Genomic DNA, 18,647 nt, shown 5'->3' on the forward strand with positions numbered 1-18,647 from the left:
CATATTATTCCGATCTTTTAACCAGACTAGACGAAAAAATTCGTGAGAAAAGACCCAGTTTGCATAAGAAAAAAAATCATCTTTCATCAGGACAAATGCACCTATGCCCACAAAGGTGTTTTGGCGATGGAAAAATTAAGGGATCTGCACTATGAATTGTTGGAAGATCCACCCTATTCCACAGATTTGGCTCCCTCTGACTTCTATCTTTTTCCAAAACTAAAACTCATCCTCGCTGGTCAGCGTTTTTCTTGAAATCAAGAGGTGATTACAACTGCAGAGGTGTATTTTGGAGATCTTATTCAAAACCACTACAGGGATGTGATAATGGCACTGGAGCGTGGCTAGAATAAACATATTAGTATTAAGGGAGATTATTTTGAAATTATAAATTCGTTTTTTCATTGTTACGTGGAGAAGTTTTCAGACCAATATCGTACTCCTGCTTTGCCATACCCACTTTCTCTGTTTCCATATTTTATTTGTCATCTTCACTAAAATAATTAATAGCTAAAACATTTTTTGGATAACTCATCTACAAGATGTTGGCCAGCCTATAGTATAGTGCAGGGGTGTTCAACCCGTCGATCGCGGAGCGATTTTTGGTCGATCTCTTGTGTATTCCTCCTTACATATTTAATTAAAACTGAAAACGTAATATTTTATTTAATTCGCTTTAAGTGTATTGCTATTGTTTATTTATTTTTCGTTAAAATTGTCAAATCGATAATTTTCCTATAAGCTGGGTAAATGAATTAATTTAGATCAGTGGAAGCCAAACAGCGAGCCGAGTGAATACGATTATAAGCAAAGTGTAAAAACTCGATTGTAGCTTAAATATTAAATATTCCAAAGCACATTACATTGATTTTTTACTTAGTTTAAGTCCCATGTGAATATTGTAAAAAAATAAAGTTTGTTTGTCTCGGTATAGTTTGTATTAGGTGTTTTTGTAAATAACTCTTTTGTAGCTAACTGTATATACTGCTTTAATAAGAATATGTTAGAGTGTTAAAAACAAAGGCAATGTTTTTGTCACCGAAGCTGTACATGGCAGCATTAGAAAGATTGTTATTGAAACTTGTATGTATGAGAAAGGCCTGTAGGCTCAAGTGTAAACATCTCTGAAGTCAGTCAGCAAGAGTTCAAACAACTTTCCAATGGCCGGCAACTTACAATCAAAAGAAAGCGAAGGAGAACAAAAGGCATGCTGAACTTGAAACTTAAGATGAAAGACTCATACCGATTCTTTGGGGGATGCCAAACTTCATGCGAGGTCTCAGAGGAGGCCTAATAAAAAGGGACTGAAGCAAGCAGAAGGGATCCCAGTTTCAGAATTACTGTCAGAGAGGAGGCTGCCCGGTCCAGAGTCGCCGTCAGAGAGACTGCCCAGATCCATGTTGCTTGAGAGAGGAGTTTCCTGCTTCCAGAAAGGAGCTTCTCGGTTCGAGACGTCGCTAGAGAGAGAGACTACTTCTATGCTGCAACAAGGTTTCAAATTGCCGAAAGGAAGAGTTCCAATTGCCGGAGAAAAGTTTCCAGGCCAGGTTAATGTCAGACATTCACCAGTGTGTTGCGTTTTCATTACAATTTGATGAATCAAACAACTTCACTGATATTGCTCAGTTAATGGTATTTATTCGCATGGTATTTCAAGATTATTCAAGTAAAGAAGAACTTTTGAAAATTATACCATTATTGGGAAGGACTATGGGAGAAGACATTTTTTCGGCATTTGATGAATTTGTGAAAACAACACAAACTTTCGCTTTTTAAACTTGTGTCTATTACTATTGATGGTTCTCCTGCAATGATAGGTAATAAATCAGGCTTCATTTCATTATGTAAAAACGATGACAAATATCCAGATTTTTTAACGTACCATTGTATTATTCATCAACAAGTACTGTGTAGTAAAAGATTAAACACAAAAGATGTTTTGGATATTACATTTAAAATTGTAAATTCTGTTCGAGGAAAAGCACTGAAAAGGTGGTTATTTAAATTACAGGCAGATGATGATAGGGAACTTCTGTTGTACAATAATGTTTACTGGCTCAGCAGAAGTCAATTTTTATAAAGATTTCTTGTATTAATTAAGAATATAAAAAATTTTCTTGATGAAAAAGGAGATATTTATCCACAATTCAGTGATAAATGATGGTTGTTACACTTATCATTTTTAGTAGATTTCTGTACAAAATTAAGCAATTTAAATTTAGAGTTACAAGGTAGAGATAAAAATTTAATTCACATATTAAGTTCAATAAAAACTTTCCAACAATACTTACTTTTATTAAAGAAAAATATAAATGACCGAGAATTTAGACATCTTTCATATTTATTAAAATTTTTTGAACAAAATCAAGAAATGCTTCACTATGATTTAAAAGAATTTATTCGTGAATTAGCATTAGTTGAGGAAGATATAAATTCAAGATTTAAAGATTTTAATAAAACTGAAATGATTGTATCTTTTATCAATAATCCATTTCAAGAAAACTTGAACATCACAGAAATTTCAAATAAAATTAGTGGGCTGTTTGATATAAACCAAGCTGAAGTAGAACTAGAGATAATAAATATTTCGAATAGCTTACATTTAAAATCAATAAACAATGAAGTCATTTGGAAGTATGCACAAAAAATTCCCAATATTAACTGATATTGCGCAAAAAATTCCGTTGGGTTTCGGATAGACATACTTGTCAGAATCCGCTTTTGACGGTCAAATATGACTGTCATAAAAAATCAATTAAGAAACCAAATTACAAATGATCATTTGGTTGATTGTCTGCGATTGGCCACTTCTTCATATTAACTTGACTATGAAAATATTGCTAGGTCCAAACAATGCCAAATTTCACATTAACTTTTTTTTTTTTTTTAATCAACCAGCATTTCCTGATTGATTACAAACTTGTGAGTTTGTAATCAATCTGTTGTTGAGAAATAAATATTTTATTCCAATATATTTGTTTCATTTATTTATTTAAAAAACAGTTTTTATCTTAATAAATATTTATTGTTATTTAAATTAAGGGGATATTAAATCCCACATTGTTTTAAAACTGAATAAGAAACTCAAAGATTGGAATCAGAGAGTTTCATGCCAAATATAGTAAACTATAAAAAAATCGGCGATTACTAGTGTAAGCTTATGCAGGTAGTCCTAGTACGTAGTATAATACTGGGCAACTCGTTGCAAAGGTGAGTAAAGTTCTGATCGCTATTCTTGGTATTTTCCATAATGTAAAAACGCATTTTCTAGGAAATGTATGTTGTTATTACATTATGGTAGGAGGTCACTACCCAGACTGGTTTCAGCCTTTTTTGAGGCTTCATCAGTGAGTAGCTAGACCAAATTAATACCAAAGGGTATAGCAAAAAGAACTTATATACTCTGTTATACGAGTTGTCCAAAAGGTGCACCCATTAAGTTGCTTAAATATAAAGAGCCAACAGGCTTCATTTTGGCGATATAAACACTATTTAAATTAAGGGAATATTAAATCCCACATTGTTTTGGGATTGCTATGGGAATGGATATAGGGTTGGTGAGATGGATAGCTTGGTGGTTGATGGAGAGATATCAAAGAGTAGTTTATTCAGGAGTAGAGTCCAAAAGACGGCCTGTGACTAGTGGTGTGCCACAGGGTTCTGTTCTTGGATCACTGCTGTTTAATCTGTTCATTAACGATATAGAGAAGGGTCTAAGTGGGACAGTTCATTTGTTCGCTGATGATGCAAAGTCTTGCAAGATGACTTAGATAGATTGGAGTTCTGGACTAAGGAGAATAGATGTCAATTTAATGTGACAAAATGTAAGGTTATGCATTTTGGAGTGAAAAGATTAGCAGCAGTATACCACATTGGCAGAACTGTACTCCAAGAGATTGATGAGGCCAGGGACTTGGGAGTGTTGGTGGATAGGGAGATGAAGTTTAGGGGGAACATTGCGAAAGTAGCTAAATCAGCTCATCAACTCACTTGGTTGTTGAAAAATACCTTGACGAGCAGAGACAAGCAAGTTATTGTACCTCTGTACCGAGCCCTGATAAGACCTCATCTCGATTACTGTGCCCAGATTTAGTCACCTCTGTTCCTTCTTGATGGGGAGGAGGTGGAGAGGATCCAGAGGTGAGTGACTAAGATGATAGCAGGTCTATGGAATGAACCATATGAGAACAGGTTGAAGATTTGTGGGTTGCAGAAACTAGTTGATAGGTGGAAAAGGGGAGATATGATTGAGACATTCAAATTGCTAAAGGGATTCTATAGGATTAATTCAGAGGATGTTTTTGAGATCAGGACTGGTGGTGGGAGAACTAGGGGACACCCATGGAAGCTGGGCAAGAGCGTGGTTGGCAGTGGTGTTAGAGCTGGGTTCTTTACTTTTAGAGTGGTAAATGAGTGGAATAAGCTGCCAGAGTCTGTTGTGGGTGCTATGACAGTGAGCAAGTTCAAGGCAAGGTATGATAGATACTGTGAGAATGTTGAACAGTTGTGTGAACATGATGTTTAGGGCCTCCCTCGATGAGTCTAAGGACTCCCTGGAGTAGCCCGTAGTAATAATAATAATTGTTTTAAAACCGAATAACTGAATAAAACCGAATTTATTGTTATATAAATAAGGAATTTAAGATTTACAAGTATCCTTTTTTTTAGTGCAATTTGAGATCGAGAGATGATCTGGACATGGAACGATGCCTAAGAACAGCAAATACACCAGACATTGTGCGCAGCACTATAAAAAAGTCCGAAGTATTTGATGCTAAAATTATAGACAGAGAGGTAAATATGATTTCAATAAAACTTTCTTTCTCATAAGTTCATGTTGCAAAATTGCAGTTAAAATATTCAATATTTTTATCACATATGGTTATATATTTTTATAATGTGGGACATCCAGAAAGTAAGTTCCGATGGGCTATCAGAGAAACAAAAATATACTTACAAAAAAAACTTTATTGGAAATTAAAGTAGACATCTTTCACTACTTTTCTACATAATATCCGCCATTGTTTAGGCACTTATCATAACGGGGCATCAAGAGTTTTATACCTTCTTCGTAGATGGGTGCCACTTGTGATGCAAACCACATATTGCCTGCTTCTTTGACCTTGTTGTCATCTTGAAACTGCTGGCCACCAAGGAAAGATTTCAGATGTGTGAACAGGTGAAAGTCGCTTGGCACGAGGTCAGGACTATATGCAGTATGATGGAATTGTTCAGAAGGTTGCAAGTGGTTGTGTTATTCCAGCCGTGTGTGGGTGGGCGTTATTATGAATCAAAACTACAGCCCTGGTAAGCATGTCACGTTGTTTATTCTTGATTGCACGATGCCGTTTCTTAAAGGTTTGGCAGTACATACTCATGTTGATTGTGGAGCATTGACCCAAGAAGTCTACCAGTAAAATTCCTTGTCTGTCCCAAAAACACAGTGCACATGATTTTCCGAGTGGAAACCATTCTCTTCAGTTTCGTCTTGACTGGTGATGAGGTGTGCCTCCACTCCATGGAGTGTTGTTTGGATTCAGTGGTTGCATACAACACCGAAGTCTCATCCCCGGTGACAAGTCTGATCAGGATCACCATCCTCATGGTAGCGTGCCAAGAAATCCAACACACTGCCCAGCCGATTCATTTTGTGTTGTTCTGTACGCAACTTTGGCACCCAGCATGCACACAGTTTCATGAAGACATGAACGTTCAACTTCTGGAAATTGCAGTGAGATTGATGACATAGTGAATTCCCTATTCTGACGAATCTTTTCTTCAACTGAACGCACCAAATTGTCAGTCACTAAAGATGGTTGCCTGCAGCGTGCACACAATTTCATGAAGACATGAACGTTAAACTTCTGGAAATTGCAGTGAGAGTGATGATATAGTGAATTCCCTATTCTGATGAATCTTTTGTTCAACTGAACGCACCAAATTGTCAGTCACTAAAGATGGTTGCCTGCTCCGTTCTTCATCGTTCATACCTATCCTTCCATCTTACCCATTTTCGTAGAATTGAATCACTCCTTGCATGTTCTCCATAAACCTCAATAATTTGCTGATGAATTTCAGCTGCTTTAACATTCCTCGCATTGAAGAAATGGATGATTAGCCTAATTTCACATGCGCGCAGGTGATTCAATTTTCTTAGATATTATAAACACACACACCAAGAAGCATACACACTGCAAGAATGTCTGAAAATCGCACTAAGGCCTTGCTAACGAATCAGCAAACTCAGCACACATACGCTCCATTATGATCGCAGTGCTGCAGTGAAAATATTTAAAAACGGAACTTACTTTCTGGACATCCCTCATATATATATATATATATATACTGACAACATCTGTAATCCAACATCTCTGATTAGCTTTGAAAAGGATAATGCTAACTGAAGTTGAACTTTTAGTGTTCTGAAAAAGAAATATAAATAAAGTATAAAAGTGTGAGCTAGACAACTGCAGAAAGAATGGTCATATGGCACAGCTGCAGAGAGAATGAACAAATAAGTGAATGGGAAATGTATGAAGAGCATGAAACTGACACTAAGAAGAAAAGATATTGTATGAACATTGAATAATATGAGGCATACTTAATGGAAAAGTTATGATATTTCTTTAATTTCTCAATATTACTAATGAAATGTTATTATTTATTATAAGGTTGAATATGGTGAGTAAAATGAAATAAACAAATTATTAATATTGCTTTATTTTTATATTAATTATTAACATTTATTTTTATGCAGTCTTAATTTTCTTCACAGTTATTGCATCTTACTGAAGAATGCTTATTGCAACAAAAGCTCAAACATTTTTCACACTTTCTTTCCTCTGATTCTAGACAACACTTGATCTGGTGTGAAAGTGGTACTGCTTATCACTGTGAGAGTATTCTTGAAAGGGATAGATACGGTGGTGCTAAGAACATGGAGTATGGAGTCATTATGCTTAATGGACGCACCAAGCTACAAGGAAAAAAGGGACTATGACTGGTGAATTATATCACAACGAAATACTTCAATGTCATTTTGAATTGTTCTGTGGTGCTGAAGTCAAAGAATTCGTTTTTATGGTTGATAATGATGCATCGTAGATGAGCAGTGTAGATACTTCTGGAGACTGAGGATCGAGTTTTCAGCATGCTCCCCAGATCTCAACCCTTTAGAACACATTTAGGATGCAATAGGGAGATGCATTGCTATTCGAACTTCCCCTCCAGAAAATAAACAAGGTCTTATCTTTGCTCTGAAGAAGGAATCGGCCAGTTTGCCTCAAGAACTCCTGAATCACTTGGTGCTATGCATAGTACACCATTGTGAGAGCTGTATCGCAGTTCGAGGTGAACCTCTTCCATACTGAAATGTTTCTCCGCATAGTTTTCTGTAAGCACTATACATTAATTCCTTAACTACATCTTTAGGAAATTTGTAACTTTTGCCAAAAACTTATTGCAATTTAATTGTATGAAATTGATAACACATATTTTGTGTAATATGCTGTATTAATATGCTGTCGATAAATTTATGTCCACATTTGGCTATAGTCATGAACATTTTTTCATTTATATATATATGTGTGTGTGTGTGTGTGTGTGTGTGTGTGTGTGTGTGTGTGTGTGTGTGTGTGTGTGTGTATTTTTAAAAATATTGAATGACTAGAAACCGAGAAAAATGAAAACAAAGTTTAATAGCACAACTAGTTTCAGCGTGTATCAGTCTTCTTCAGGTGCACATTACAAAAGAAATAACCAGTGAACATAGAGAAAAAAACCGTAAACAACACGAAATGTTAGTGTGTATATATATATTCAACGTAGAAACGTTGAAGTCTGATCATTCAAAACTGTTCTCTCGTTGACTTCATTGTTGGGCATAGGCATGCGTATAGCATCTCACAAACAGCAGTATTTGATCGTAGCACAATGACAGTCTGAAAGGTTGTAACTCAGGTTGTTGTTGAGATGTAGGGGGTTGAGAATGATTTCTTTTGATTCTATTATCTTTCTTTCTAATTCATCCTGGCAACGGAAAATGTTCTCAGACTTGTCCCATAGGACTGTATGGCTAAGGTTTTCATCATTAGAATTGGCCAAGAACAGAACAAGACTAGACAAAGCATTGGCTTGCATTCTCCTGTAAGTGACGTCTCTCTTATGTTCTTCAATGCATAACTCGATCGATTTTTCTGTTTGGCCAAAGTGTGGTATATCGCAGTTGCACCAAATCTGGTAAACACTGGGATATTGGATATTTAAGGTTGTGATGTCTAGGTTTCAGACAGCTCACTAAGTGGATTTTTGGAAAAGAAGTAAATAAAGTTCTTATGTTGTATTTCCTAAAAACCTTGGCCAATTTGAGTGAGACAGAGCTTATGTATGGTATAGAAACATCACCTTTCACCCTATTGGTCTCTTAATTGCGAGCAGGTGGATTTAATAAGAATTTGTCAATTGCTTTTTGTGAATAACGATTTAGTTGAAAAGTAGACCTGAGAAAATTGAGTTCTTTATTAAGTTCTATCTCATCATCAAGAAGAGAGCGAGCACAGTGTCCTAGTGTAGAAATGATTCCAAACTTTTGAGGAGGTTAATGATGGGAGTGACCATGGAGATATCTGTTGGTGTGGGTAGCTTTTCTGTAAATTGAGATTTTTAATTTCTCTGAGGAATGGGTCAGTTTGATGTCCAAAAAAGGAAGAGAAATTTGAAAATTAGTTTCAAACTCAGCTGTAAATTTTATGTTTGGATGTTACATACATATGTATGTATGTATTGGAGAGGCCGCTAGAGGGCCAGACAGTTGGTCGTATTTTCAGGGAGCTCCCAAAAGCTAAGTATAATTTTGAATGAAAATTAGAATATAGGTTAAAATCATAACGTAATATTGTCTAATTTTGGTAGCTTGTGGTGTCTGCGTGATTTTGGTGTAAATTCCGTTATTTAATTTAGTATTTAACGATACGTTTCATAGATTTGAATATGGCGCCAATGCGACGTAAGATAATGGCGTCCAAAAATACGACGCCATTGTTCAAAAACTATAATGTGAGAGAATTTGTGATGTGTGTGGAATGTATGCATTCCCGAATGAGGCTGGAGTTTGGATTGAAAGTGATAGTGGTGGAAGAATGTGTAGAAAGTGTAAGCAAAGTGAGGAGTTGAATTATGTGTCAGGTTGTGAGACAGCTATGGTTGAAGAAAGCCAGAATGTGAGTGAAAATAGTGGCTTGATAGGGAATTGCGATGTACAAGAAAGCAATGAGAGCGGTGATCTAAGAAAGAGTGAGAGAGAATATACAGAGAGAGAAAATGGTTTGAATGATAAAAAAAATGAGGAATTATTTGTAGGAAGTGAGATCGGTAGGTTGCGTGCAGTGATACAAAATGCGCAGCGGCAATTAGAGCACCTGCAAAACTCTTTCCAGAGTGATTCGGCTAACGTAAATAACCAGCGTAAGAGTGGGCGAGTTTCTGAAATGAAGGAAAGAGTGTTGTATGGTGACTCGTTATTAAGAGGAGTGATAGATGAGAGTGTAACTAAATCGTACTTACCGGGTGCGAAATTTAAGGATGTGAGTGAGAGTATTAGAGTGCAAAAACAGAGGGTGAAAGAATTAATAATTGTGGTGGGTACGAATGAATTGAAAGGTGATAAATTTTTTATGAGAGAGGACTTGAAAGTATTGTTAAAGGTAGCGAAAGAAAAGAGGGACAGAGTTAGAATGGTGAGTCTGTTGCCACGGTATGACAGAGAGGAGTTTAGAAGGAGGGCCATAATCGCAAATGACATTATGCGCAGGTTATGCAGACAGTGTGGTGTGGAATGAGTTTGATTGGCGAAAGGACTTATACAAGATGGATGGCCTGCATTTGAATGGACTTGGTGTGCGAAGACTGGAAAAAGTGTTGCTGAATGAAGTGAAAATGGATGTGCAAAACCAGGGAAACTAGAACTACCAAGGATGGGGGGGAGTGGATATGCAGACATCAGTGAGACAGTTGAGTGTAAAAATTTTTATAATGTACCTGAGCCAGCACTAAGGACAAAAAATGGGAATGGGTCATTTAGAATAACGCATCAAGATAGGGGTGGGACAAAGGGATCACTGCATTTCATGTATACTAATGCCAGGGGTATTAGGAACAAGAAGGAAGAATTTTTGGCCTTGATTGGCTCTTCCTGGCCACAGGTTATTGGCATTAGTGAAACATGGCTGACGAAAGATGATATAGTTAGTGGGATAGAATGTGTAGGTTATAGTGTGTTTAGGAGGAGCAGAGAGAATAAAATGGAGGAGGGGTGTTATTGATGATAGCTGATGAACTGCAGCCAAGGAGAATTGAAGTTGTATTGCAGGATAGTGAAAGGAGCTCGTTTGAGGCTATTTGGTGTGAGATTGAGACTGGCAAAATAAAATATACAGTTGGGTGCTGCTATAGACCAGGTGATGGAATAGATGGTGAAGATAGTTTGCATAAACAAATTGATGAAATGAGTGGAAGGAGGGTAATTATTATGGGGGATTTTAATTATTGTAACATTGATTGGAAGAAGGAGAGGACACATGTGAGCAAGGAAAAGGATTTTATTCAATTATTAAGGGATAACTATCTGAGACAGCATGTAATTGAAAATACTAGAGGTGTGAGAGTGCTTGACCTGGTAATAGCATCTCACAATTTGACTGTAATGAATATGACCATGTTGCCACCTATTGGTGAGAGTGATCATAAGGTCTTGACCTGGGAGGTGGCTAAAGGTGTGGAATTTTTGATTAAGACAGGGTATATGTGGAATTACCATGCTGGCAAGTATAACAAGCTTAGGAGATTGCTTGGATCAGTGCAATGGCATGTACAACTGCAAGGGCTGGACGTCGATAGAGCATGGGAAGTGGTCAAGGAGCATTTACAGGAGGTAATGGCTGATTGTATACCTAGGGTCCGAATAGTAAAACAAGTAGGGGTTAAATGGATGAATAACACCATTAAGCTTCAGCTGCAAAAAAAGAAACAACTGTGGAGGGAATTTAAAGAAAGGGGTGACCAGCAGGCACACGAACGGTATAAAGTGCAGGCCAGAAGGGTAACGAGTGTGGTAAAAACAGCAAAAGCCAATTATGAAAGGAAACTAGCTATGCAAGCAAAAGAGAATCCCAAACAGTTCTTTCAATATGCTGCAAGCAAGAAAAAAAACTGTACATGGCAAAATGATTTTAAGGAATGACGATGGTAAGGAGGTCACTGAACCAGTCGATATAGTGGAGTTACTGAGCGTGCACTTTGCAAAAGTATATCATCCAGGTGGTGACATTGAAAAAATGAAGGAGCCATTAGTTTACACGGGAATTGTGATGAATGAAGTGGAGGTGAGTAGTCTATTACAGAACCTTAATGTGAACACATCTGTGGGATTGGATGGTATACCGGCACGGGTTTTGCGTGAAGCGGCTAAGGAATTATCAGTGCCCTTGACCATGTTGTTTAATCTGAGTCTCAAGTCTGGTTTAGTCCCGAAGGTGTGGAAAGAGCGGAAAATAATTTCACTGCATAAAGGAGGATCCAAGACTATGGTTGCAAATTACCGACCGATCAGCATTTCAGGAGCAGGCACACGAACGGTATAAAGTGCAGGCCAGAACGGTAACGAGTGTGGTAAAAACAGCAAAAGCCAATTATGAAAGGAAACTAGCTATGCAAGCAAAAGAGAATCCCAAACAGTTCTTTCAATATGCTGCAAGCAAGAAAAAAAACTGTACATGGCAAAATGATTTTAAGGAATGACGATGGTAAGGAGGTCACTGAACCAGTCGATATAGTGGAGTTACTGAGCGCGCACTTTGCAAAAGTATATCATCCAGGTGGTGACATTGAAAAAATGAAGGAGCGATTAGTTTACACAGGAATTGTGATGAATGAAGTGGAGGTGAGTAGTCTATTACAGAACCTTAATGTGAATACATCTGTGGGATTGGATGGTATACCGGCACGGGTTTTGCGTGAAGCGGCTAAGGAATTATCAGTGCCCTTGACCATGTTGTTTAATCTGAGTCTCAAGTCTGGTTTAGTCCCGAAGGTGTGGAAAGAGCGGAAAATAATTTCACTGCATAAAGGAGGATCCAAGACTATGGTTGCAAATTACCGACCGATCAGCATATCAGGAGTTGTTGTCAAGGTCTTGGAGAAAGTAGTCAAGGGAAAAATACTGAAATGGATTGATGAAAATGAGATACTGTACAGGGGACAGCATCGCTTTGTAAATGGTAGATCATGCCTGAGTAACTTGCTCAAGTTTTATAACAAGGTGACGGCTGAACTGGATAAGAGAAATGGGTTTACAGTGATACTGCTGGACCTGGCAAAGGTGTTTGATAGGATACCACATGGAATTCTAATCCGTAAACTACAACATATGGGAATGGATGTAGGGTTGGTGAGATGGATAGGTGGGTGGTTGATGGAGAGATATCAAAGAGTAGTTTATTCAGGAGTAGAGTCCAAAAGACGGCCTGTGACTAGTGGTGTGCCGCAGGGTTCTGTTCTTGGACCACTGCTGTTTAATCTGTTCATTAACGATATAGGGAAGGATCTAAGTGGAACAGTTCATTTGTTTGCTGATGATGCAAATTTGGGTAGGGCGATAATGAATGCAGAAGATGTCAAAATCTTGCAGGATGACTTGGTTAGATTGGAGTTCTGGGCTAAGGAGAATGGATGTCAATTTAACGTAACAAAATGTAAGGTTATGCATTTTGGGGTGAAAAGATTAGCAGCAGTATACCACATGGGTGGAACTGTACTTGAAGAGATTGATGAGGCCAGGGACTTAGGAGTGTTGGTGGATAGGGGGATGAAGTTTAGGGGGCACATTGCGAAAGTAGCTAAATCAGCTCATCAACTCACTTGGTTGTCGAAAAATACCTTAACGAGCATAGACAAGCAAGTTATTGTACCTCTGTACCGAGCCTTGATAAGACCTCATCTCGACTACTGTGCCCAGATCTGATCACCTCGGGTATTTTTTGGGGTCTTTGAGGATTTTTTGAGGATATTTTTGAGATTAGGACTGGTGGTGGGAGAACTAGGGGACACCTGTGGAAGCTGGGCAAGAGTGTGGTTAGCAGTGGTGTTAGAGCTGGGTTCTTTACTTTTAGAGTTGTAAATGAGTGGAATAAGCTGTCAGTGTCTGTTGTGGGTGCTATGACATTGAGCGAGTTCAAGGCAAGGTATGATAGATACTGTGAGAATGTCGTATAGTTGTGTGGACATGATGTTTAGGGCCTCCCTCGATGAGTCTAAGGACTCCCTGGAGTAGCCTGAAAATAATAATAATAATAATAATAATAATATATGTATGTATGTATGTATATATATAGGTAAAAATTAGTATGGAAAGAAGTATGCTTGGTATCACAAAAGGAATATGTGGATAAGAAATCAAACAAAGTCTCTGACATCATAGGAAGAATGAAACATATGAATTGGGCATATTGCTCAAAGACAAGATCAACAATGGACAAAAGAAGTACTGGATTGGATGCTGAGAAGAAAAATTATCACGATGCCGACTTAAATCACAGTGGATTTATGATATCATCAAATTTGCACATGGAAAAGGAGAGCCATGGACAGACAGTTTTGTAGTAATCTTGGAAAGGCCTTCATTCAGCAGTGGATCGACAATGGCTGATAATGATGATGATGATAGGTAAAAATATTGTTCATCTTTCTTTAACTTTTGGACACCAGTGTAGAAGTTAAAGAGGATTGTAGATTGAAGAAGATGTGGTGTGAGGCATTGACAATTAGCACAATGAGTGCAGGTTGCGCAATTATTATGTGTGACTTCAATTATTGGATTACAATTCCTAACATAACAAGAAAGGCCTGTGTAGCTCAGTGGATGTGGCACTTGCATCCTCTGTGCTTGGTTGCTCAAAGTCAGACAAGTCAAGTCTATTCGTCGACTGGAAGAACTTTTTCTAAGCCTTTCTTCGACCAATTCTTGAGTTAATCGATCTCTGGCATGGGCAAGCGGGTTTTTCCTCCGGCTTGCTCGTGCAGGAGGAAAAACTCGGGTTTTTTATTCCGTAAATTCAAGAAAATCGACCGTAGTACCCACATTATTTCAGACAGTAACATATCTTGTTACTGTCCGAACCAGTTGGCCGAATGGTTAGCATTTCCGCTCTCTAGCCAAGAGGCTTCGGGTTCAAATCCTGCACAGGAATGGATGTGTGTGATTGTCTTCCACCTTCATACATTTATTCACCATTCACCCAAGTATAGTTACACTCTCCCAATATGGACTGGGTCACCATGGGAGTAGTAGACCCAAAAACCTCCTGCAATTGGAGAGGCCTTCACCTTGCAGTGGGTAGAAAAATAGACTGTTCATCATCATCAACGTATCTTGTTAGGGTTGGGTACCAAGAGATGGCAGCACTTGTTTGCCAGCCTCTTCATCAGTGGCTGCTGTAAATAGTGATAGACATGGGCCAGCTATCTCTCTGATTGGCTACCAATGGAGATTGAACTGCTCACTCAGTCTCCCAAAGCTAGATAGCGTATAAAGGTTTCACTAGCCCTATAAGGGAATAAAAGTCATTAGCTGATTTATTTTTTATTTATTTACATAACAAGAATGGAAGTGGAGGAAGCATTGAAACTATATAAAGCAGGCCTGAAAAGAAAAAAAAAACACTGCAAAGGGAATATAAAGAAAAAGGTGATCAGCATACTAATGAACAGTACAAAATGCACCCAGGAAGGATGGTAACTAATATGGTAAAAAAGGCTAAATCAATTATCAGAGAAAATTAGCTAAATAGGTGCCAAAATAAATACAAAAGAATTTTTTTCATTATGTAACAAGTAAGAGGAAAAATTATTATGAAAGTGCATAACTTTAATTCATTCTGATGGTAGAAATGACAAAAAAAAAAGTGATAGTTGAGTTACTAAGTGATCATTTTGCAAGGGTACAATCATCCAGGTGGAGATTTTGCAGTTGCTAATGAGAGAATTGAGGTAGATGAACTGGAGGTGCTAAGCATATTGAAAAATATAAGGGGGATCGGAAGGTAATCAATTATTTTTAATAGGTTATTTTTAGTCGATTGTTTTTTCTTGAATAACACATGAATTATTAAATTTTATTTTTATTTAAATATTATATTAGCATTACTTTTCTATTTAAAAAATCTTTTTTTTTTAATTTTAGATTTTTTTTTTTTTAATATGGAAGACTTTAAAGTTGAATTGCACCATTTACATCATTGTATGCTGTTTTTGTTTCACCAAGGAAAGAATGCTACCGAGGCTACCAAAATCATTTGCTCAACTTATGGAGATGTATTGAAGGTTAATAAATGTCAGTGATGGTTTAGGAGATTTGCAGAAAAAAATTTTGATCTCTCTGATCGTCCTCGATCTGGAAGACCTCTTATTCTAGATGACGATGCACTTGAGACTCTCGTTGAATCAGATCCAAAACAAACCATACAAGAATTAGCAGAGAAACTTAATTCATCATGGTCAACTGTCCAAGAGCACTTACATAAGAGTGGCAAGGTTCTTAAACAGGGTATACGGGTACCGCATGAACTGTCAGAAAACAATAAAGCACAGAGATGGGCGATTTGCAATTCATTGTTGATCAGACAACAAAATGAGCCCTTTTTGGAACTAGTCGTAACTGGTGACGAAAAATGGGTGCCGTATAAGAATAATAAACGCAAGAAATAGTGACTTTCTCCAAATCAAACTCCAGTTCCAGCACCTAAAGATGGACTTCATCCATCTTTAGGTGGATGAACTCCATCTGGATGACGATGTGCTTGAGGCTCTCATTGAATCAGATCCAAAACAAACCATACAAGAATTAGCAGAGAAACTTTATTCATCATGGTCAACTGTCCAAGAGCACTTACATAAGAGTGGCAAGGTTCTTAAACAGGGTATACGGGTACCGCATGAACTGTCAGAAAACAATAAAGCACAGAGATGGGCGATTTGCAATTCATTGTTGATCAGACAACAAAATGAGCCCTTTTTGGAACGAGTCATAACTGGTGACGAAAAATGGGTGCTGTATAAGAATAATAAACACAAAAAATAGTGACTTTCTCCAAATCAAACTCCAGTTCCAACACCTAAAGATGGACTTCATCCACAAAAGGTTCTGTTGTGCATTTGGTTTCGCCTACTCCTCGGATATTCATGGAATTATTCATTACAAACTCATGGAACAAGGTAAGACTATCACAATTAGAGTGACTACATCAAGCATTGTTAATCAAATGTCCTGTGCTTATCAATTGAAAAGGGATAATTTTGCAGCAAGATAATGCAAAACCACATTCTGCAAGTATGACTCAAGAAAAAATTAGGCAGTTAGGATGGGAACTTCTACCACATCCTTCATATTCGCCGGATATTGCCCATAATGATTATCACTTATTTAGATCCTTAGAACACAGCATAAGAAATAAAACCTTCTATTCGCAAGATGATATCCAAAGGAGTTTGATATCATTTTTTGCCTCCAAAGAAAAAACTTTTTTCAAAAAAGGAATTATAAACTTAGTAGATCGTTGGAGTAAGGTCATAATTAACGATGGTGATTATAGAATTGAATAATGTTAATTTGTTCTTTAATAAAATTTATATTAAAAATGTAGTTCAAAAAATTGATTACTTTCCGGTCCTCCTTATATCAGTGTAGAAACTGCAGTGGGACTAGATGGCATGTCAGCTTTTGTGCTGCAGGAATGTGCAAGAGAATTGGCAGTGCTTCTGTTGAAGTTGTTTCACCTGCCTCAGCTCTGCACGATTCCAAGGTAAGGACAAGAAAGTAAGATAATTACATAAAGGTGACTCCGAGACAGTAGTAGCAAATTAAGACCAATTACCATATCAAGAGGGGTAGTTAAAGTATTTGAAAAGTTGGTTAAAGGTAAAATACAATGATGTGTGGATAGGAATATGATACTCTTTAGGGCAGGGTGCAAAACAGTTTTGTACAAAAGCCATGGGCTTGGTAATTTTTATTTTTATTTTATTTATTTTTTAATTTTTTTATGGTGGGCCCATACATGAGAGGTTGGCTGATCAACCTATAGTACATTAGTACCGGATATCGGTAGTGGGTTGGGAAAGGAGAAACTTGTTTACATTTTATTTAAATGTCTGTATATTGTATTCCTTGGGAAATACATCAGGAGGAAGACTGTTCCACAGTACAGCAGTAGCAGGGATGAAGGAGGAGGAGAAGAAACTTGTTCTGTGGGTTTCAAGGTGCTGTGAGAGAATGATGGGTGGTAGCTGTACATGTTCCAATGAGATTAGTACTGAGTGGGGGAATTATTGATGCTATTTCAGATGAACATTTGCCATGGAAATATTTATAGAATATTCAAATTGCAGAGACCAAACGTCTATGTGAAAGTAAGGAGAGTGAGTTGGTAAGAGATGGGTCATTTATTAACCTAATTGCTTTCCTCTATATGGAGTCAAGCATTTTGAGGGAGCTTCTAGGGGCCCCACTCCAAATTTGAGAGCAGTATTCGATAGCTGGGAAGATCTGTGACTTGTATAAGGTTAACAGCTGTTTAGAGGTGAAGTAACTTATTTAGCAAAAGAGAAATCCTAGTTTTTTGGAAGCTGAGGATGCATTGGTAGTGATATGGTTATGTCAAGAGAGGTCTGATGTCAGGATAATTCCAAGAAGAGAAATTTCATCTTGTCTTGAAATTTAAGTGTTATCAAAAATAATATTGGGGAATTTTTTTTTTTTTGTGAGAAATAAGACAGAAATGGATTTTATTTTACTAGCATTGAAGTTGATGAGGTTATCTGAGCCCCATTGGAGGATGGCTTGGAGGTCAGAACTTAGGGCAGTGGTTGTTGATGTTCTATAGGTTGAAGTGAGTTGTGTAGAGTAAGGTTTGTCAAATGAAAAGGAAGAGTGCAATCTGCTGTTATCTGTAAAACTGTGTGTTGGGTTGGAGGTCAACTGAAATAGGTCATTGATATACCGAAGGAAGAGAGTTGGTGAGAGAACAGAAACTTGTGGAATCTCAGCGTTAATTGGATGGTGAGAGGATAGGGAACCATCTACCATCACACATAGTGTGTATTCAGACAGAAAACTGGCAATCCAACTGCAGAAGTTCTGAGACAGTCCAAATGATGGAAGTTTGCTTAGTAAGCCTTTATGCCAGACCAGGTCAAAAGCTTTGGAGATTATTATTATTATTATTATTATTATTATTATTATTATTATTATTATTATTATTGGTGAGATGTAATTTGCAGAGTCTGGTGGACCTCCTGTCCACCAGCCTCTGCAAATTACATCTTTTCAATCTTTCCTCATACTCAACATTCCAGAGGTAAGAAACTACCTTAGTCATTCGCCTTTAGACCCTTTCCAACATCTCTTCATCCTTCTGAAAACCCGGTGACCAAATCTGGGCACAATAGTCCATCTGTGACCTAATCAAGGCCTTATACAACGGAACAAGAATCTCCCTACTTCTACATGTCAGCGTCCTCGGCATCATTCCCAGAAACCTTTGTGTTGTCTTCACAATTTTGGCGATGTGTCCCCTTAATTTTAGATCCTTATCCACTAT

General features: G+C 37.5%; 1 protein-coding gene across 1 annotated transcript in view; it reads left to right on the top strand.

Annotated features, from left to right (window-relative positions):
- LOC150092814 (uncharacterized) overlaps window positions 1-18,647 on the top strand; it is a 740,966-nt gene that overhangs the window by 586,452 nt on the left and 135,867 nt on the right. Inside the window, exon 25 of the mRNA XM_090414287.1 lies at window positions 4,669-4,794. Within this exon, the coding sequence (XP_090270413.1) occupies window positions 4,669-4,794 (126 nt within the window). The remainder of the gene's footprint in view (window positions 1-4,668; window positions 4,795-18,647) is intronic.

Source organism: Typopeltis vanoorti, chromosome 25 (genome assembly GCF_054136105.1).
Source record: "Typopeltis vanoorti isolate ZY-2024b chromosome 25, IOZ_Tvanoo_1.0, whole genome shotgun sequence".
Taxonomy (NCBI): domain Eukaryota; kingdom Metazoa; phylum Arthropoda; class Arachnida; order Uropygi; family Thelyphonidae; genus Typopeltis; species Typopeltis vanoorti.